At 37.2% G+C, this 23,060-nt stretch overlaps 1 protein-coding gene and 1 long non-coding RNA gene across 9 annotated transcripts in view; one reads left to right on the top strand and one right to left on the bottom strand.

Annotated features, from left to right (window-relative positions):
- Window positions 1-23,060, top strand: part of MYOM1 (myomesin 1) — a 161,579-nt gene that overhangs the window by 115,980 nt on the left and 22,539 nt on the right. For all 8 annotated transcript variants that reach the window (XM_032309700.1, XM_032309701.1, XM_032309702.1 and 5 more), the window contains 6 exons: window positions 771-955; window positions 2,904-3,018; window positions 15,775-15,931; window positions 16,343-16,449; window positions 16,958-17,002; window positions 22,002-22,138. In XM_032309700.1, coding sequence (XP_032165591.1) covers window positions 771-955; window positions 2,904-3,018; window positions 15,775-15,931; window positions 16,343-16,449; window positions 16,958-17,002; window positions 22,002-22,138 — 746 coding nt within the window. The remainder of the gene's footprint in view (window positions 1-770; window positions 956-2,903; window positions 3,019-15,774; window positions 15,932-16,342; window positions 16,450-16,957; window positions 17,003-22,001; window positions 22,139-23,060) is intronic.
- The window catches only part of LOC116571629, a 35,711-nt gene that overhangs the window by 8,352 nt on the left and 4,299 nt on the right, over window positions 1-23,060 (bottom strand). The window contains exons 2-4 of the long non-coding RNA XR_004277933.1: window positions 22,478-22,600; window positions 20,520-20,652; window positions 17,613-17,676 (exon numbers count right to left, since the gene is read on the bottom strand). This is a non-coding gene — a long non-coding RNA (uncharacterized LOC116571629). The remainder of the gene's footprint in view (window positions 1-17,612; window positions 17,677-20,519; window positions 20,653-22,477; window positions 22,601-23,060) is intronic.

Genomic DNA, 23,060 nt, shown 5'->3' with positions numbered 1-23,060 from the left:
TAGATTCCCAAGAGTGCAAAGAGCACATGGGCAGGGAGGACATTTGACTTTCTTCCTGAACAGATTGGTCAAGTTACTTGGCTTCTCTGAGTTTTCTGTTGTCTTAAGGATGAATGAGATAAATAAATATAAAATACCTAGCAATGTTTGGGTCTCATAAAATACCTAGCAATGTTTAGCTGAGATCCATAGGCTTGATTGTATTTGTTTTGGTGAAAGTTCTTTGTAAACTGTAATTATAGTTTGTTTTTACTCGTAGATGGAATATATGCTTTATGGGAAGGATTTCCCTCCAGAAGAGATCTAGTTTATAACATATTCCTTTTTCCTGTAGAAGAAATATTACTATCTATATTCATATGCCATCATATAGAGTTGCTTTCTTCATCCTAATTTGAAAGTTAGGGGAAGTTTCAGATTTCTATCCAAAAATAATCTGAAACTGAATTGACAACCAAATTAAACTATTTTTGATAAAAGATGAGGACCAGAAGCCCAAGGACCCCTTGAAAGCAAGTTTTCATCCAGCTTCTGAATTAACTCTAACTGCCTTGCCCATAAAAGGACTTAGTAGATTGATGTAGAGCCATTGAGGAAACTTGATACAAAATGACCACAAAATACCTATTTCTACACAAATAGTAGATTTCACAAAAGAACACTGGATTCAGCTTTAAGACTTCAGATATGGCTCTAGATTTACACATATTTGCATTTTGACATGTATGTCATAATTCTTATACTTTGGTCTCCGTTTCTCTCTTTTTCAGGACCCCCACATAATGTCAAATATAGTGAAGTCAGGAAAACCTCCCTGGTTCTGCAGTGGAAGCCTCCTATCCACTCGGGAAGGACTCCCGTCACGGGTTACTTTGTGGACTTGAAGGAGGCCCATGCCAAAGATGACCAGTGGCGAGGACTCAATAAGGCAGCTATTAAGAACACATACCTGAGGGTAAGACAGTGCTCATATTTTGAGAAACATTTTTTTTAAAAAGAAGAAATGCTACCCTAATACTATTAACTCTAAAGTTAGCAAGATAAAACACATTTCTGTTGTGGTCTGTTTCCTATATTGGGCTCCTGGTAAGATTTCATTTGACAGTGGTTGGGATTGGGCAAAGTTTCTGATGCTTAAAGCAATTCGGTTATATTTAACCTGAATCCCTTAATATAGCTTTGGAAAACATCTACGAGCTCCCTCCTCTCTCTTCTTTTCCTCCTTTCCTCCAACTGCCCACCTTACATTTTGGTTACTCACAGTTTTAGAAAGGTGACTTTCTCATTTCTTCCTCTGATTGATTGATTGATTGATTGATTTTAGAGGATGGTTTTTGATTTGAGGGTGCTGTTTTCATAGCATTCATGCCAGCAAGGCTTTACCTGCTGATTCCTTTGAGTCATGCACTGTCTTACTTCATGGGCTCTCCCATGCTTGTGCTCATATGAGCTCTCAGAGGCTAGTGGAATGGGTTCACTCAACTCTTGACCTAATCCTCAGCCTTATCCACATCTTTGGCTTCCAGATTGCTCTAAAGTGTTCTAACTGAACAAATTCCTAACTTATCTGCCAGTGACTATTCTGCTAAAGCCAATGAATCTCACTTGTAACAAATAGATATCTCAAAAGAATGTTTTCTCCTATGTCAGGAGTGACACCTGGAGACCCTGAATCCACACTAGGGCTTCAGAAGCTGTGGGGAATATGATTCTGACTCATTACTTAGAACGAAGTGTGGCTTCACCACAGTCATACAGAAAACAGCACACTGCATTTAGTTTGCAGCCCTACCTGTTGCCAGAATAAGCCACTGCCTAGAGGGTGGGCCTTGGAAGATTCTCAGAGTATGCATGCTCTACAAGTTCTCTCCCATTGACCTGCCACTGTGGACTAAAGTCCATACTGTCTGTCAGCTTCTCTCCAGGATTGAGGTATTTACGGTCCCCATAAAAAATATAAATATATCCTCCAAGAGAGATGACCTTGAAATACACCATTAACTCATCTTAGCATATGCCAGTGAGCTCCCTAACCTCTTCCAAAACCTTGAGGAGGTGGGGAAGGTTGCATTTCATGGGGGAAAGAAAAAGGAGAAGGAAGGTCAGGAACTTAGCATGCTATTTGGTTATCCAAATGAGTCAGGAGGCCTGTAGATTTAAAGAAACCCCCAAAGAACATTTAAAAAAATCAGATACATCTGATGGTGATGGTGTATATTTATGGCCAGAATAATTTCCAAATCTTCAACTTGATGCAGCAAAGGATCCCAAGAGCTGAGGTTGGGCTTGACTCAGGGTAAACAAAACAAGGATAAGAAGCTAAGCAGAGGGTACCAACAGCCTAGAAAAAACGGGTGGGAAGAAAAAAATGATAGAGTTTAAACATATCAAAGAATGGTTAAGTTCACTCGTTTGAAGAAAGAAAAAGAAGAAAGGTGAATATAGAAGAGAGGGAGAGAGATTGACACTGAGATTGAATGTGCCCCACAAACCAGGAGGTTAATTTTCTGTAAGGAAATTATCTCAGAGTTTGTCCACAGTTTTTAAAGTGAAAATAGACTTACTGACTTTTCTGATGCCTATGATGAAAAATTCAAACAATATAGGCATAAAGAAGTAGAGATGTCCTATAATCTTTATACCCATTGTGATATAGATTTGCTCTCCTGGATGTTTTATATTCAGATACATTTCAAGCCTGAGGTGGAGAAAAACATGTACATGTTGAAAAGTTTAACCTGAAAAAAAAAAAAAGTTAATCTGGTAACCTTAAGTGAGGACAGGAGATAGAGTTCCACGAATGGGAGAAATTGAGCTCTACAACAAAATCGTCTGTGCACAGGAAGAGCACCTCTGTTCAAATGACATGGAACACCCATCACTTCTCTTCCTGCTTCTTTTAGGTACAAGGCCTCAAGGAGGGTGTCAGCTACGTGCTCCGTGTCCGAGCCATCAACCAGGCGGGTGTTGGCAAGCCATCGGACCTTGCTGGGCCTGTTGTGGCAGAAACCCGTCCAGGTGGGCTTTGACACTTTCATTAAGATTAATCTCATCTGTGTAAGACACCAGAGCAATTCAATCTTACTTTCTATGTTTTTCTTAATTTTCAAAATTATCAGTGTATGCTATCTGAATAGCTGATAAGTTTGGCCTGCGGATGTGAATTGTTTATCGCATCACAGGTGCTCTTAGGACAGGAATCAGCCAGGTTTGAAGTGATCCAGGGCTATTCTGGACTGTACCTAAAAATGGGGAAGTTCTTGGTCAAAGTATGTTTCCTGGATTATTTCAAGTGTACATTTCTAGGACATTATTCTGTCACCATACTGTGGCCTTTAAGTCCTACAAGAATATTTTCCCAGTTGTAGGAGCTGAACAGCCCAGTGAACAAGCATGATTCTTAAACAAAAGCAGAATTTATTTAATTGTATCTTTTAAGTCAAGTCAGGGTTCATCAAGTGTTTTCTGTGAAGGACCAGACAGTAAATATTTTCAGCTCTGTCACGATACTCAACTCTGCCATAACCAAAGCAGCCATAGATAATACATAAACTCATGAATATGGCTGTATTCTAGTAAAACTTTATTGTGCCAGTTATATGCATTATATATTTCATGTATTGTGAAATTTAAATTTTAAGTAATTTTCACATGCCTTGAAATATTAATTTTCTTTTGAATTTTTTTCAACTGTTTAATAAAAACCATTCTTAGCTTGCAGGTCATACAAAGAGGCAAGGGGCCAAATTTAGCCTGCAGGCCATAGTTTGCTGACTCCTGGATAAAACTAACAGCAGTTTTAACTGGATGATCTATAGAAAGGAAGAAACTTTCACTTCCCAGTTTCAAGAGATGCCATGATTGGACTAGGGAAGACAGTCTTCCCCTTTATTATGTGAACAAACTTTACACTGTTCACTGTGCAAATAGTTTCAGATTATTACATAATAATTACTTATCTTCCCATTTAATCTCTATTGCTTTTCAAAGTTATTACATATTTCAGTTCATAGAAGTTACAGTAAAGAAAGCACTGTAATAGTCAGCATAGGGAATACAGGCAACCACTTTGTATACTTTGTAAAGAGACAGATGGTAACTTGGCCTATCAAGGTGATCAGTTCATAAATATTGAATCACTACATTGTACATGTGAAATTAATATAATATTGGGCCAATTATAAATCAATAAAAAATAACTTCAAAAGAAACATCTGAAATGAGAGAGGATTAAAAAAGTATTAACCAGCTATTTTAAGTTTGCCTTCATTCTAGTCCAAGCATGTTCACTTCAATCCACATCGATTTTCAGATTAAAACAAAGAGTAGATATATAATGTGATATTTATTTTTATGATAAGGAAAGAAAGTAAACATAGAAACTTTTGCTCTCCCTGCATATTACTTGAAAAGTATATCAAAAGTATCCTTTTAGGAAGTATCTACCCTTCTCATCCTATTACTTCATAACCTACTTTCAACTACTCTTAAAACTGCCCTCTAAGACCTGGGTGTGAAAACTGACTTACACACAACTGTAAAAGTTGTCTGGATAAAGTGCCACACCTCATTATAAGTACCTTTTGTAAAATTCCATGAGAAAACAGGACAACGCTAGACACATACACACCAGATAAAAGACAATAGGTGAAGACACCAGAATATATATTTGTATAGGAAGCAGACTCTGAGGTTGCCACTACTAAAGAAATAGAAACAAATGCAGGTGCAAAAAGATACAACTGCAAACTCTTGTAAGAACATTTAGGTCACCAAAGAGGTAAACTCTTAACCTAATCATGGATCAGTTAAAAGCACCTTTGATGCAATGGATTCCAAATCTGATTAACTGAAGGAAGGTGAAATTGAGTTCTTATTTTCTCATCAATAGTCTCAGAATGGCAGGTTTTCAGGCATGACATTAATAAAACTGCCCCTACAGAAGTTTTACCATCAGAAAATGATCTTCTGATGAGCTCATGGGTAAAGAGTTTTGTTTCACTGATTTGGAAGTCATTTTTTGTGGCCATTCCATTCCCAGAATATAACTACAAAGAACAGCTGCAGACACTGACCCACAAAACAGCAGGAGATGAAGCCACTCTTTGGCTCACAGCCTAGGAAAGAACCCTGAGATGCACAAAGTCAAAGTCCTTCACCGTAAAGGAACACCAAAAGCCAGGAGACACGTGGATATGTTCATATGCAACAGGCACATTCATTCTTGGGACATACATTTCTTAAGCAGCTACGGTATGTGAGCACAATATGTGTGGGCAACAGGAGCAGAGGAATAGGATATCATCACTGTACACCGGCCTTACAATCTACATGGAAAACTCAGAACTTACAACATGGGGTGTGATGAGAGCTATAATAGATGTTCATAAAATATTTCTCATATCTGAATAGGCAGTAAACTGGGGTTTCATAAGTCCTTGTAAAAACTTACCTGTAGCATAAAGTTGATTGTATTTAATGATTTTCTTAAATACCAATATTTTACTTTTGCTTAGATATTTATTATATGTTAGAATGGACAGGGCAGAGGTAGGGAGGCATGTTATCAATTTCAAGATTTGGGATGTGAAATTTGGATTGCTATTGCAGAAGAACGACTTCTTTTGGAATGTATTATTAAAATTTCAGAAATAAAGCTCATCATGTAACAGCAAGCCTCAGATAAGTCTAACACGATATCACAAGTGTAATCTGAATTTGAGTTGAAAGTTAACTTAATCCACCAGAGTTAGAGGATCACTGGTCTCCCTTTGAAGTCAATAAATATGCCAGCAGACGTAGCTCAGGCCCTGCCAGAATGTCCAGTTGTTCTGCCGATGAGGATCCAGAAAAATAGACTCAGTGTATCAGGCTTTACCAAGAAATGTAATTAAGCTAGAAAAAAGCCTGTAAGAAGAATAAGCTGAAAAATATTTAGTGTATATTTGTTTAGTATATAAAAGGTACTCCTAATCTTGATATTTGATAGTTTTCAAATGGTATCTATATTGATTGCATCAAGCCTGGGGCAGAGGGGGAGGCGGAGGCAAGGCGAGCCAGATCAGATGGAAGATAAAAGAAAGACCTGCCAAGGTGTGGCAGGTGATCTGGAGGACAAAAAAAGGACTGGTGGTACAGGCTGTAGGTATTCTTACCAGAGACTCAGCAGCCAGCCAGAGAATTCAGGTGATGGAGAGGAGGGCCCAAACACAAGGCAGAGTCCCAACCTAACTTCAGTTACCAGAAGTTAGGACTTGGTCACTAGGAGCAAGGCAGGTTAGAAGAATGCAACACTAGAAGGAATGATTGAGTTGACAACCTCCTAACCAATTCCAGTTTCTGAAAACTGGTTTGTCATAGCACCTGGCAGGACTGAGAATGTAAACGAGCTCTCAGTAGCCTAGAAGTGGAGTCTTCAAGGATTCAGAGGAGGAAGCCAGGCTGGCTGTTCTGCTCAACTGGCTTCGTTTAGAACATTTCCCTTGTATTTGTTTATTAACTGTTCTCTTTCAGCCATTAAAACAGTAGTCCTCAACCTTTGCTGTACATGAGAATCATGCCAGGAACTTTTTTTGAAAAATACTGACTCCATCCAGACTCCACTGCAGACCAATTATATCAGAATCTCCAGGACTGAGCCTGGGCATAGGTTCATTTTTGTTTATTTAGCCACTTGGGTAATTCTAGCATGAAAGCAGGGTTATGAACTTTGATTTAACTGTGGGCTACTTCAAAACAGGAACTGTGTGTCTTTTCTTCCTGTTTGCAAGGGCCTGGTACCTGGTGTGTTGTAGTCATTTATTAAATGAAAAAGATAATGAATGACTACATGTTTGGGCCAGTGAGTATGACTCTGTTTTATAGCCACAGTGTGTAAACTTAACCCTAGATATTCTATAATGGAGGCCACGATGTGAGTACCAAAGTGGTAGGTCAGCCAGCAGTTTTGGTCTTAAACATAGGGGAGCTAAGTATCACGTAGACTGATTGCATTAATTCAATTCTCTCTGCTTCTATTCTGTCCCACTCTCTGGGTTTTTAAACGTGACTCATGTTTTTAAACATGAGCGCACACATGCACACACGTGCACACACACACACCCCACGGAAAAGGACAAATAACTAAAGCTTGTAAAAAGGATCTATGAATGCTGATGTAAAAGACTAAATTATATGAGAAAAATTGCCTATCAGATTATGAAATATATAGGAATATGAACAGTTTACTGTGGTTTCATTTTGGCTTTCAATTTTTCTTTTTTAAATCATCTTTTGGAGAGGAGGGACAGTTAATTTCCAAATCATTCATTTTAGCCCTGGGCTGTACCTTAACTCATTCACATACGAGGTGTGGTGGCAAGCCTGAAGGGACCATTAAAATGCCATTCCACACAATCTGGTATCCCCCTGTCCATATTAAGGATTTGTGTAGGGTAAGGTTGAGGCAGCAAACTCAAGACAATTCTTCTTAAATCCTTTTTACAGCAAAATAATCTCTTTTATTTTCTATAGCTAAATCTCCTGTGTTTTTACTTGAATTCTTCATGTTCTTGAGCAGATTCAAAGGTTGAGAAAATCTAGGTCCTGACAGATTTTGGTCCACTTTTCCAGCCCAACTCTGTTGGAGGGTGGGACAGCCTTTCACCCAAATGAGAATATCCATAGGGAAGCCTTGACTGTGACAGCAGAATATCAAGTTGACTGCCTGCCAGTTAAGTATCTGAGCCATTTTGATCACACATTAATCAGCTTCAGAGAATATAGCTCTTCAGATATTTATGAGTTCACCCATGAAGTGACAGTAGCTCAATGCTTGGTAAAAACTCAATTAGGCCACAGGACATTCTAAAAAGAAGATTTGAGGATGTTTTAACTATACCTTTCTTAACTCTGACACTGCACCAGGTCTATCTACACAGGCATTGTTCGAGGATTAGTCTGGGGCCTATTAGATATGCTGGCATGTTAACTAACTAGTTAGAATTCATTTTTTATTTATTCAAAGGTTTTTTTTATTTATTTGAGGGAAAGAGAGTGAAATGGGAGAAGGTCAGAAGGAGAAGCAGACTCCCCATGGAGCTGGGAGACTGATGAGGGACCCCATCCCGGGACTCTGGGATCATGACCTGAGCCAAAGGCAGTGGCCCAACCATCCGAGCCACCCAGGCACCAACTAGTTAGAATTAAAAAAATAAAAAAGAACAAAAAGAAATGCTGGCATTGTATTTGCTCTTCTTTTTTCTAGAGCATTTATAAAAAGAATCATCCATTTGAATATCATATATCTTTCTAAAAATTGCTATAGAATTTTTTGCCCATTATATTTTAAGAACTCCTTTATTTAAGGAATTCCACTATTGAACTTCCTCTTAGATTTTAATGTAGAAAAGTTAGCCCTGCCAGTTGAACATAGTTACTTCCTTAATCATACAAAGAGGAATATATAAGCCAACATGTCCTTTTTAGATACAAGAAACTCTGAGCTCTTTTTATGTTGTTTTTATCTGCTTTTTAAGTTGTTTTTAAAGTTGTTTTATTGGCTTTTAAATTTTCCAAAGAGCATCGTTTTGTTTTAAATTCTTCACACTTGTTCTTTTTTGTCCCATACAATTTTTAAAAAATATTTTCCCAAAACACTATTTTCTCTGTAAAGCTAGACCACAGGAGTCTACCTTTTTTCCAAAAGCAATCTCAATTCAATCTCCCATTATAGTATGATTGTAAAATACTTAGCTTACTGAGTTACTCTTTGTAAATACCTTCATTCAAAGAACTATGCTAACAAATTAATTAAAACTAAATATTTTTATAATTAATAGTAGTTTCACTTCATATTTTCACAAAAGATCTCTTTGTAAACTGCTTTACAAAAATTAATTTTCCAGAACAATTCAATGAGATAGCTCTATATTCTTCTCTCAATAACTGAGACAATTGAGACAGCAACTAAGCAGGGCTTTTCTGTTCTCCAAGTTGCATGGAGACCAAACTTGGCCATTCAGGAACCTGAACAGTACCACAGCTCAGTCATGCATTGCAGGTGGGCCAGACACCAACCCTGCCCATGTCAAGCTGCAGACACATACCTGCCACTGCACATAGGTACATCAGTCCACACAGGGGGTACCACTTGATAATCCAGGTTGGCAGTCAGAGGAGATTGCACTTCTGTGCTCCACATGACATTTTCTACACAAGTCTACTCCTTTAAGACTGGGAGAGGTAGCTGATTTACCTAATACATGGAAACAAACACAGAGAGTCAGGAAAAAATGAAAGGACAGAAGAATATGTGTCAAATAAAAGAACAAGACAAAACATCAGAAAAAGACATTAATGAAGTGGAAATAACCATCCTACCTGATACAGAGTTTAAGGTAATAATCATAAAGATGTTCACTGAACCCAGGTGAAAAATGGATCAATTGTGAGATCCTCAACAAAGAGATCGGAAATATAAGAAAGTTCCAAATAGAAGTTACAAAGCTGAAAAATACAATAACTGAACTGAAAAATATGCTAGAGAGATTCAACAACAGACTGGATAAAGCCAAATATCAGATCAGTGAGCTGGAATAAAACAATAGAACTGATGCAGACAGGGACATCTGAGTGGCTCAGTTAGTAGAGCATCCAATTCTTGGTTTCAGCTCAGGTCATAATCCCATGGATCATTGTATTGAGCCCTGGATGAGCTCCGCACTCAGAGGGGAGTCTGCTTGAAGAGTCTCTCCCCCTGCTCCTCCCCTACTCATGTGCTATCTCTCACCCTTTCTCTCTCCCTCATAAATAACTCTTTAAAAAAAAAAAAAAAAAAGAACTCACCCAGACAGAGTAGTAAAAAAAAAAAAAAAGAGAGAGAGAATTTAAAAATATGAACATAACTTAAGAGCTCTCTGAAAGAACAGCAAGAGGAATAACATTTGCAATCCTGGGGTGCCAGAAAGAGAAGAAAGAGAGAAAGGGCCATAAAACTTATTTGAAGAAGTATGGCTGAAAACTTTCCTAATCTGAGGAGGGAAACAGACATACGGGTTCAGGAAGCCCAGAGAATTTCAAATAAAATGAACCCAAAGAGATTCACACTAAGACACATTATAATTAGAAGGGTAAAAGTTAAAGGGAAAATCTTAAAAGCTGCAAGAGCAAACAGCTTACTACATACAAAAGAAACCCCATAAGGCTATCAACAGATTTTTCAGCAGAAACATTACAAGCCAGAAAAGAGCAGCATAACCTACTCAAAGTGCTAAAAGGAAAAAACTCCCAACCAAGAATTTTCTACCTGGCAATGTTATTTCAGAATTGAAGGAGAGATTAAGAGTTTTCCAGACAAACAAAAGCTAAAGGAGTTCATTACCACTAAGCTGGCCTTACAAGAAATGTTAAAGAGGGTTCTCTAAACCAAAAAGAAATGGCACTAATTAATAATAAGAAAATATAAGAAAGTAAAAATCTCACTGGAAAAGGCAAGTGTATAAAGATAGTGAATCAATCCCTTATAAAGCAAGTATGAAGGTTAAAAAACAGAAAAAAGTAAAATAAATTTAAAAACCACAACAATTAGTTAAGGCGTGCATAAATAAAAAGATGTAAAATGTGACATCAAAAATAAAAATATGCGGGTAAGAGAAAAATGTACAATTTTGGAATGTATTCAAATTTAAGTTACTGTGAAGTCAAAACATACTGTTACATACATAGGTTATATGTGAACTTTGCAGTAACTACAAAGCAAAAACTTAGAGCAAATATATAAAGAAAATGAGAAGGGAACCTGAACATAACACTTCAAGGGAAGAAAGAGAACTATAAAAACAACCAGAAAGTAATTAACAAAATAGCAGTGAGTACATACCTGTCAATAATTACTTTAAATGTAAATAGACTAAACTCCCCAATCAAAAGATATAGAGTGACCAATAGAATGGCTAAAAAAAAAAAAAAAAAAAAAAGACCCATTTATATTCTGTGTACAAGAGACTCACTTCAGATCTAAAGACATATGCAGACTGAAAGTGAAGGGATGAAAAGGATGAAAAAAGAGATTCCATGCAAATGGAAGTGAAAAGAAAGCTGGAGTAGCAATATTCGTACCAGACAAAACAGACTTAAAATAAGGACTGTAATAACAGACAAAGGCATATAATCATAAAAAAGTCAATCCAGGAAGAAGACATAACACTTATAAATATATATGCAGGGGCACCTGGGTGGCTCAGTTGGTTAAGTGACTGCCTTCGGCTCAGGTCATGATACCAGGGTCGGGGGATTGAGCCCCACATCCGGCTCCCTGCTCAGTGGAGAGCCTGCTTCTCTTTCTCCCTCTGCCGGCCACTCTGCTTACTTGTGCTCTCTCTCTCTGTCAAATAAATAAATAAAATCTTAAAATATATATATATATATGTGCACCTAGTAAAGGGGCACCAAGATATATAAAGCAAATATTGACAGACTTGAAGGGAGAAACTGACAGCAATACAATAATAGTAGGGGACATTAATACCCCTACTTACATCAATGGATAGATCATCCAAGCAGAAAATTAATAAGGAAATATCAGCCTTAAATGATACATTAGACTGGAGGGACTTAATAGATATATGTAGAAAATTACATCCGAAAGTGACAGAATAAATATTCTTCTCAACTGCACATGGAACACTCTCCAGTATAGATCACATTAAATCATAAAATAAGTCTCCATAAATTCAAGAGCACTGAAATCACATCAAGTATTTTCTGTGAATACAGTGTTGTGCAACTGGAAATCAATTGTAAGAAGACTAGAAAAACCACAAAAATGTTTGAGATTAAACAAATCTACTGAACAACCATTGGGTCATCAAGATAATCAAAGAAAACCAATTAAAAATATCTAGAGACAAGTGAAAATAGAAATTACATACCCAAATATTTGGAATGATGCAGTAAAAGTGTTTCTAAGAAGGAATACATAGCAATACAGGCCTACTTCAAGAAACAAGAAAAATCTCAAATAAACAATTTAACTTTACTCCCAAAGGAGCTAGAAAAAGAACAATGATGCCTAAAGTCAATAGAAAAAAGGGAATAGTAAAGATTAGAATAATAATAAGTGAAATAGAGACTAGGAAAAAAAGGGGAAAGATCAGTAAAACTGAGAACTGGTTCTTTGAAAAGGTAAACAAAATTGACAAACTAGCTATACTCACCAAGGGGGGAAAAAGAAAGAAGACTCTAATAAACAAAATTAGAAATCAGAGGCAATATTACAATTGACACCACAGAAATATGAATAATCATGAGACAATGAACAATTATACACCAACATAGAGGACTGCTTAGAAGAACTAGACAAATTTCTCAGAACATACAATCTTCCAAGACTGATTCATGAAGCAATAGAAAATCTGAATATACCGATTACTAGTAAGGAAATTGAATCAGTAATCAAAAAATTCTCAAGAAAAAAAAGTTCAGGACCAGAGCAGCTTCACTGGTGATTTCTATCAAACATTCAAAGATTCAATACCTGTCTTTCTCAAGCTCTTCTAAAAAAAATTGAAAAGAAGAAAGCACTTCCAAACTCATTTTATCATTATCCCAATATCAAAACCAGATGACACCACAAAAAAGAAAATTACAGGCCTGTATCATTGATGAACATTGATGCAAAAATCCTAAATAAAACATTAGCAAGCCAAATTCAACAATACATTCAAAGGGATCATCCACCATGAGTAAGTGGGATTTAGTCCAGGGATTCAAGGAGAGTTCAATACCTACTAATCAATCCTTGTGATACACCACTTTGACAAAATGAAGGATAACAAGTACATGTTCATCTCAATAGATGCAGAAAAAGCATTTGACAATATGGATGGGTCTGAAGATATTATGGGAAGTGAAGTCAGTCAGATGCAGAAAGACAAATACCATGTGATTTCACTCATGTGGAATCTAAAAGCCTAAAACAATGAACAAACAAAACAAAAGCAAACTCATAGATACGAAAACAGATTGGTGGTTATCACAGGGGAATGAGGGTGGGGGGTGGGCAAAATGAGTAGAGGGATTCAATCGTATGGTGATGAATGGTAGCTAGACTTTTAGTGGTGTATGCAGATGTTGAATTATAGTGTTATATACCGAAACGTATATAATCTTATAGACCAGTTTTTCCTCAATTAAAAAAAAGAGAAAAACCTCTACGAATTATTGTTCTAAATTCCCAGTTGTTCCATTTACCTGAGAATTTACTGCTAAAGCATCAATACTTTAAAATTAATTCTAAAACTCTTTGATGAAAATTCTTATAAAATAGATTAGACATGTTAGTATGTACTTTTCAACCTTGGATGCAGCATACTGAACCTTATCTACCTTTTTCTGTGTGACTCAGGGCCATAAGAATCAATCTTATTTATTGTACAGTGTTGGGATACGTGATGTCATTATGGGGTGAGGAGCCATTCGCTCCTCTATTAAATAATGTCTTTGTGCCTGCATTTAGGTTTTCTTCCTCCTCTCCTACTCTCATTTTCCTTATTCTCAGTGTGCCTACTGATGGTAGCTTTTTACTTCCCTCTGTTTTGGAGGTTTAATCTGCTGATGGAACCCAACCAAACAATTTCCTAGAATAATCTCAAGTGAAATATAAATAGATTCCAAGGGACAATCTATGAAATTCTCCTGAGTGTCCAGGAATACAAGTGTGTGGACTTTGTCACATCAGTGCTGCCTCTCAGAGGCTTGTTTTCCTTACTTCTTGGTTTGGAGCAGGGTTCCAGATGGGTGAAATATCACAGTGCAAAGGCTCTCTGTGGGATGGAGAGAAAGGCTAAGCTAACTATGATATTCATATTCTTTCAGTTTTGTGACTCCTTCGCAAAAAAAGTCAGATCTTTCACCTTAATAAAAAAAAATCACAATTCTTAACCTAAGCAATATTTTTTCTGTTGTAAACTTAAATCATACCTCCAATATAATAAACAGCAAGCATATGGATGATTCACTTCCTTTTGAAAGGGATTACAGAGAAGACAATGAATGATTAATATGAACAATCTGTCATGCCTCCAAAATAGATATTATGCAAAGAGCAAGGAAGGTTTAGTCAACCTCCATCAGATCTTTCCTCTACATAACAATGCATATACACAGAAATTTTCTTATTTGTATTCTCTTTGTGACTCAACCATGCTCTGTATCATAACACTGTCTGAACCTCAGCCCTCTTACATGTTAGTCTTAAGTTTTAATGAAAACACTTTTTCACTTTTTGTTATACAGTAGTGGATGATGAGGATTCATCATATGTTATCAGGAGTATCACTAGAACATGGTCTGCAACTTCCAGTAGGGTAGACTCACCCTTAAAAGTAATGAAATGGTGGACATTTCATTCAAATATAATTAAATGTTTATTAGATCATTATTTCAGTTTATCACCAAATATGAAAATAACCCTTTCATTTTAAAAATAATTTAAAAAATCTCTAGAACTAGTCTTCTTTAAGCATTTCATGTGTTTAAAAAAAAAATCACTATTTAGAGGCTTATAATAGAAGCACACACCCTGTCATCAATAAAGACAAAATGAAATCAGCTTCCTAGCTTACAAATCAAGATCTTCATGTTGCCACACATTGTTTGGGCACTATTTTCTATTGGCCTTCCCCTGGGAGGAGTTTTGCAGGTTTTTTTCCCCTGACAAGTTTTATTGCACAATAGGCCAGGATGCTGGCTTCTTACAACACAATTTAGAGAGAAGACCTTCAATCTTTTGGCAGTGTCTATTGGAAGATCTTTTTTAATGCCCTTTGAAGACAAAGCTGTACCTTTCTGAGATTAAATATATTTTTCCTAACATATGGAAACAAACTGAGTTTAGACTGGTAATCAAATGAGTGTCAACTTGAGAAGTACATTTTACCTTTCAAACTGGAGTTAAGCATAGATGGGAATATTTTATATGCTGTATGAACTCTAAATTGCTAAATTAGATGCCAGTGTAATTTGTTATAACTCTCAAAAATACAAGAACTCAAAGCACTACCTGAATTTTTTTCTTTTAAATCTAAAAACCAGTCTTCTTTAAACATCTGGATCTCTTGAAATTCATTTCCATTTCAATTTCCGTACGGTTTGATAGCAGTCATGTTTAGGTTGCTGTCATTCTCATCCAGAGAGGCAACTTTTGATTGATTTATGGTTGCTTGATCAACAGAGAAAGATCTTGGCCTTGAGTTTCCATGTAGTTCTCCATTTTTAAATGATTAATAAACATTAAGCCTATGAACACAGGCAATTTTTATTACCTCTACTGTCTCCCCTTCAATTTCCCCTTGGTTTCTTTACTTCTTAACTGTCCTTTTCTGATGAGTAGGTGGATATGGATGTTATCAAAGCAAAAGTCATTGATTTGGTCCTGATAAGGATTATTCAGCTTTCTTTTTGCCTCAGGCTGGCTTGTCCTTATTATGACCAACCCACTCCTTCCACTGTACCTTCAGTCACATCAAGCAATTTTTGTTCAGCCCTAAGCAAAGAATACTGTCCATGGTGTTGGCTTTACCAGAAAAACATGGCACATTCATTTAATTCCCTGCTGCAGTATAAAAGTTGAATTGTAAAGTAGGATTGTGCATTCACAGTGAGCAGCTGGAGATTTTCCCATGCACAGGCTCAAGGCCCTGGTTTGAGGCTACAGTAATGAATCCCAAAGTAAGGAATTCTTACTTCATTAATTTCTATCAGGAAATAATCAGTGCCTTGTTTTGGATCTTCTAGGAACCAAAGAGGTTGTTGTAAACGTGGATGATGATGGAGTAATTTCACTGAACTTTGAATGTGATCAGATGGCTCCAAATTCTCAGTTCAACTGGTCCAAAGATTATGCATCCACAAAGGACTCTCCCCGATTAGAGATTGAAAGCAAAGGCAACAAGTATGTACTGTTTCAGTCATAATAATGGGGTTTTATTTTCATGATAGGAGACTGAAGTAAGCTCTTTGCTTTCTATTTCAAATACTTAGTATAACGGAATGAAATCACAAATATTTTATATCTGGTCATGTAAAAAATAATAACAAATGTCAGCCTTAAAAAAAACAGTTCTTATAAAGTACTTTTCATGTTATTTCAGTTAAAAAGCTTTCTCATATGTTATCTCATTTGTGATGTTAGAAAAGCTTTGATTGACATAAAGTCAGCTCTAATGGTGATTCTCATTATTTTATGAAATTCTGTAATCTTAAAGCAATGGTGAGGATGTTTATGGAAAGAGAGCAAGGAAGAATTTGCTAGATCATAAATCCCACACAGCCTCTCTTCTTACAAGAGTATTCTGTTCCGCAGGACGAAAATGACCTTCAAGGACCTGGGGACAGAAGACCTGGGCATTTATTCCTGTGATGTAACGGACACTGATGGAATAGGGTCAAGCTACTTGATCGATGAGGAAGGTAATTTTAAAATCATTCCATTTATTAGGACACCTGAGTGGTTCAGTTGGTTAAGCATCTGCCTTTGGCTCAGGTTATGATCCCAGGGTCCTGGAATTAAGTGCCTCATAGGGCCTCAGTGGGGAGCCTGCTTCTCCCACTCCCTCTGGCCGCTGCTCCCCCTGTGTGCTCTCTCTCTCAGATAAATAAAATAAATCTTTAATTAAAAAAAATATCAGGGCACCTGGGTGGCTCAGTGGGTTAAGCCTCTGCCTTTGGCTCAGGTCCTGGGATAGAGTCCCACATTGGGCTCTCTGCTCAGCAGGGAGCCTGCTTCCCCCTTTCTCTCTGCCTGCTGCTCTGCCTACTTGTGATCTCTCTCTGTCAAATAAACAAATAAAATCTTAAAAAAAAAACAGTCCATTCACAAGTCTAACGCTGCTTTGATTCATCATTGAGTGATCCTCTAGAATCAAGTGGCTTTTGTTTTGGTAGTTCAAGTTTAATTTTTCTTTTTTTCTCCCTACAGAGCTGAAACGTTTACTAGCTCTCAGCCAAGAACACAAGTTCCCAAGTAAGTGTCCACAGTACATCCACAGGGTTTAGGTGGTGACTTCTGGAATAGGTCAGACGACAACACTGACAGGACTAAGAGAAGAGGCTTTTAAGAATACCTAATGGAATATACACTTTAGCTACAAATGCACTTTCCAGAAGGGCTGCTTTTATCTTGGCCATTGTTCTAAAGAGATACAGATACTAACATAGAAAACACATCCCATACTGTTACACAGTGAAGTAGTAGGTTACACAGGTGTCATAGCTGAGTAATTAAGTTCTTTACTTTTTGCCTATGTACTTTGGAATCCTATATATTATATGATCCTGTATACATTAACTCACATGTTTTTTAGGCAAACCAATCTCTTCCTAAGCAATTTAATGTTAGCACTTAACAGAAGAATCACACTTCTAAATAAAGATAATCTAACGACATTATCTACCATTTTAAACTCCTGGAAAATGAGGTAAAGATGTCCTAGTCAGAAAAAGAATCTCTCTGAACTATCTCTTCTGAACAAACTCTTCAATAAAGTACTTTCCACATAAAAGATTAAATTTCACAGTCCACACCTAAAAGAAGAGAAAGAAGTCTGAAATGATACTCGGAAAGTTCCACTGACCTGATAAGTTCTCTTGTCATTGATATCTGTTGGTCAAACTGGTGGGTTATCCAGGTTATATACCCTGAAGTTTGAGAAAACAAATGAAGAATGATAATACACACTCACTCTTTTAAGTCACGAATTTTGTTTCATTTCATTTTGTTTTGTTTTGTTTTACTCTTTAGACCCTAAAATACAGCTCCTTCACCAATACAGACTTTTCAGGAACTCAGTAAACTATATCGTGACCCACACTACAGGCAAAACCTTGTATGTTTGTATATGTCCATTTTCCTAGGAGAAAGGTCTGTAGCTTTCCCAAAATTCCCAGTGAAGGCTGTGATTAAAAAAGAAACACTCACTGCTCTGGAACTAATTGCCTGACTTCTTTTCCATTCCCAAGGATTGCTTGTTCTATCCTGAGGCTGAGTGTTAGTGACTATTGTCCTCAGCTGTTATGTTCTCAAAACCAACTTTGTTCAACAAAGCAGCACAGTGGGGTGTCTGTGAAGTGTGGATATAGAATACAAACTTTCTGAACTCAGGGAGAGAACCATTTCTCATCTGTACACTAAATCACCACAAAACTGGAAAAGTAATATTGTGAATGGTATTTTCAAAGTTATTATTATTTTTTAATTGCTTGGAAGGTAGAAGTTTGGCCTGTCCTTTCTATATTCTGTACTTCTGACCCATTCAATGAACCTGAGCAACTCAATTTTAATTTCCCATGTCTTAGTTTCCTTTCTAGAACTGGCTGTTGTAATCGTTTATAGCACCTACCGAATAGAGATGCTGTGAGAGATCCTTGAACTTTTCAGGAAAAATATAAATATTGAAACAGCAGTTATCCTAGAAAAACTCACTTGTAGAAGCTCTGTCTACAAGCTGTGCAGTATGCTCTCTCTTCATGTCCCCAGGGCTGTGAAGTAGGGAGTGGTAAAGAGGGTCACTATATTGAACACAGCCAGACCCCATTCGTGATCACACTGTCTCCTCCCAAACATTGGTGGAAATGGAAAGAAACAGCAGCATTCACTAATCTAGTTAGTCGGACAGTAAACATTGGCAAAGTGTCTAGGCAACAGCTGGTCCAAACAATGTTTACATTTAGGTTAAAGGATGATGATGAGACAACATGGGGTATTACTGCTGAATTGGAAGTGCCCAAGCCTCCCTGGTGTTCAGTGATCATATGGACTTGAAGACAGTAATTGTCTGATATCACTGTCACGTATGCTGAGATATTTATTTTGCATAAGCATGTTTACTCTAATTACTGGTTCTAGGAGAGAGAGTAGCAGAAAACTTGTATGGCATTTAGGTAGGCAGAAAGAGAACTCAACATGTGTTAGAAACTCTGACATGCAAGTATCAGATCTCCTAACCCAAGGGAGATTTGCTTAGCCCATTGGAGCAGCATTTTCAAGAATACAGCTCCCACACTTTTCTTCCTCCCACTTCTATTAGATCAGCCTGACTACATGAATATTTTCAGAGATCTGAGGAAGGGTGAAAACAGCAGATCTAATTTCTCAATTTATACCCACTTCCTCTCGGTAAATGTTGACATATCATTAAGTCTTTTCATGAGATTTTATAAGGTTTTAAATGGGTCTTGTTTCTTATAGAATGTAATAAAGAGTATGCTGTTCCTTTATCCCTTGGCGCAGTAATTCTATTTTAAGCTGTTTTCAAAAATATTTTGAAAACCACTGAACATATGCCTTAAACCTACAAAAAATAGATATTTTGCTGGAACAAATTAACTGCCAGAGAAAGGACTGTAAGGAAATTTAGGACCGAGATGAAGGAAAAAATAAAAATGTATAAAGCTAAAAACAGAAAATAGCCTAGTTGATTTTCCACTATTGATATTAAGCTGCAGTGTAGAGAGACAGCTTACTTGAAGATTCCAAGGTATTGTGAGGGAGGTGATGGAAGGTATAATTCAGTATTGTCAACATCCTGCATAATATCTCTTGATTATTATCCCTCTGGTGCACATATACTCTATGTGTACAGATATATGCAAACACACACACATATATATATATATATAAATTGCATCTATTTAGTATGTCCTCTTAGGTGTCAATATATTTTATAATTGATAGTTCTAGGGTGTTGTTGAAGCCACTGGAGGAGGAGAGAGGTACCAAAATATTAATAGCCAAATTTATGGAGCACTTATTATATGCCAGAGTACTTGTAGGGTGCTGAAATGGAGTATATCATTTAAACTCAACAGTGACCTTAAAAGTCTCAGTTCTAAGGTGATTTCATTTTAGAGGTATAGACTCTGAGGTCTGGAGAATTTAAGTAACTAGACCAGATGTACACCATGGATACCTGTGGTTAAGCCCAAGTGGTCTTTATAGCACCTGAGCAGGACATGACTATTAATGTGTGTACACCTGCTATTTGCCACCACGCCCTCTCTGGTGATTCCTGGTGGCCAGTGTTTCCTCAAGTGATGTTCCTATTACTCAGAGAGGGCAGTGAACACTAAAGGAGATTGAAACTTCCAGGAGGACATGCCCTTTCTTCTCTATCACCACTCTGGGCCCCTTAAGTAACTGCATCACTCATGTATTAGATTTCCCAAAATGAGGTCTTCAGACTTTCTCAGGAAATTCTACTCTCCATTTTCCTTAAGAATTACTTGTAGCAAGCAGGAGTGTCCTGTAAGGAGAAAGTTTAGCCTCTACTCTCACAACCCTCGAGTCTGCCATGATACTCACTACCCAACCTCTACTGTTCTTTAGAATGGACAGCCAGAGAACCAAGAGGAGCACAGAATAGAGGGAATAACCCTGGTCTCAACTCTGCTACCCACATATGTTACTAACATATCTGTTATGTTCCTTTATGTCCCGGGGCTCAGTTTTGTCATCAGTAAAATGAGGAGAGCAAAGAACTCACCCTTCTTGAGCACTGGTCATTATTCACAGTGTCTTAGTGTTGTCTGGTACCATATTCAGTCTTCTTGGTGGTCTTATGGGGTAGACAATACCCATGTTAGCAGTGAGGAGCATGAGCTTTCAAGAGGAGAGACCTGTCCAAGGTCACAGTGTGACATCAGAGCCCATCTTCTGTGTATCACGGACACCCCTCAGTAGATGATATCTGAGCCTCTGTTTAGTTCCTCACTGGAACAAGTCTATAACTGAGTTTCATAATGACTATGGAACAGTGCAAATGAAAGGGATCCCTTAAAGTTTGGAAAGGATAGTTTTAGGATAAGTACAAAGAAATTCTGACGTACATTTGATACAAGTTTGGGAAACTTACGATTCAAAATGTAGCATCTATTGAAATGTTGAGATTAGATAAAGCACCATTTAGAGAAAGCAAAGGCCGGTGATTTCTCCTAAAAGAAAGGAAGGACTACTAAACTTTGAGAGACCGCCTTGGTTTTCAACAAAGTTTGCCTTGGAGCTACCTCTGATACAAAACCATTGGCTGGAGGAGCCTTTATAGAGAACATTTTCAAGTTTCAAGAAATTTAGAAAACTGTTTTTCAGAGACAACTTCCAAAATTACACCCAGACTCAAATGTCTTGAGCGATACAGGTGTATGTCAGGGATACCATATGGTTCCTTCACGTTCTTTGTGAAGCAAGCCATGCTGTATCTTAATATATCTTGTTAATAGTGACTCACTTATTTGCCTCTGAAAAATGTTGCCTTGTCTGGGAGTGTGATTGAACTGGCAATCCAGTGGGGTGGATAGAATTTAAATGATAAGCTAGTTCATCTTGTGTATATCATCAACATTAGTTCTGTTTTGAAATTCATTTTTAAAAACATTTGAAAGAACCTCCAAAGTGAGTTAAATTGTTGAAAAAAATAAAATTTAACTCCTTTCCCAGTATTTTGAAGTAATTAAGATTATAGAATGTTGGAGCTGGAAAATCTCTTGATAATTTAGGATATTCGGTACAATCCCATTCATTTATAAATGAGTCAACTGAGGCCCAGATAAGTGAAGGGACCTGCCTAATATCACACAGTTGCTGATGTTGGACTAGGCTTCCGCTCTCCTGGGGCCAGCCCAAGACTATTTCATCACACTTTGTTATTGTTCCTAAAGCCACAGCGGAGAGTCACACAAATTAGCTGAAGGAATTCTGGAGTTAAGTTTACCTTCCTTATTATTTTTACAGTTGAGATAGCTATGACTCACAGAAGATGAATGATTTGCCCAAAGTGGCAGCAGGACTAGAACCCACATCTTCCATCCCTGAACATCATTCTTTCCCTACGATGTTCTTACTGTCTCCAGGTTTTGTAAGAAGCAAGGTGCTCTACTATCATTTCCATTGAGTGTTTTTTCACTGAAAAATTGGTATTAATACAATTGGTTACCAGTAAAATTACTATTTTTGTTTTTATTTTGCATAGCTGTCCCAATTAAGTCAGAGTTGGCAGTTGAAATCTTGGAGAAAGGCCAAGTCCGGTTTTGGATGCAGGCTGAGAAGCTGTCTGGCAACACCAAAGTCACCTACATATTTAATGACAAGGAGATTTTTGAAGGGCCGGTATGTTTCGTACTTTTTAGATTCCAAACATATCACTGTACAATGTGCTAAGGGAGCCCTATTAAAATACAGGTAAGTTTTATGAAAACCACTGGTTTGTGGGGTAGGTGGGAGAGTTTAAGGCATTTCACATGTAAAAAAGAAAATAGGTAGAGGAAAATATAGATTGATTATGTCATATTATCCAAATTGGGACACTATTGAGAATGGAAGAGGGTTCTAGTAATAGTTTTTCCAGGACAAGAATCAAACCGAAACTGTCCCAGGCAAATCAAGAAGTATGGTTACCTGGAAAAATACAGCGTTTCTCCTGAGAAGCAGAGGAGACAGCGTGCTTACCTGAACTCACATAACTCACATTAGAAATCTCAGCAGGAACTTGGTTCTTCATGGGGAGGAAATGACGTCTATTGTTCCAATGGATCAGAAAAAAATGCAGCAAAAATATCTTTCATTACTTTTCTGGGAAAAAATACATTTTTATTGTAAAAAAAATTGTAAAGATTCAGAAAGGACAAATCACAAATTCTTACAACTTTTTTTTTTTTTTTGGGGTTTTTTTTTTTTTTTTTTTTTCCAGCATAACAGTATTCATTATTTTTGCACCACACCCCGTGCTCCATGCAATCCGTGCCCTCTATAATACCCACCACCTGGTACCCCAACCTCCCACCCCCCGTCCCTTCAAAACCCTCAGATTGTTTTTCAGAGTCCATAGTCTCTCATGGTTCACCTCCCCTTCCAATTTCCCCCAACTCCCTTCTCCACTCTAAGTCCCCATGTCCTCCATGCTATTTGTTACACATTGATTTATACTTTTAGGTCTTTTTCTACACGTGTGTGTGTGTGTGTCTATTGGTGTCTTCTTTACATAGGTGATTGTATATATCTATTCTTTGCTTTGCTTTTAATAGAAGCATAG

The sequence above is a fragment of the Mustela erminea genome, chromosome 13 (assembly GCF_009829155.1).
Source record: "Mustela erminea isolate mMusErm1 chromosome 13, mMusErm1.Pri, whole genome shotgun sequence".
Taxonomy (NCBI): domain Eukaryota; kingdom Metazoa; phylum Chordata; class Mammalia; order Carnivora; family Mustelidae; genus Mustela; species Mustela erminea.
The sequence above is the reverse complement of the archived record's forward strand: the minus strand, read 5'-3'. Positions and strand labels throughout refer to the sequence as shown.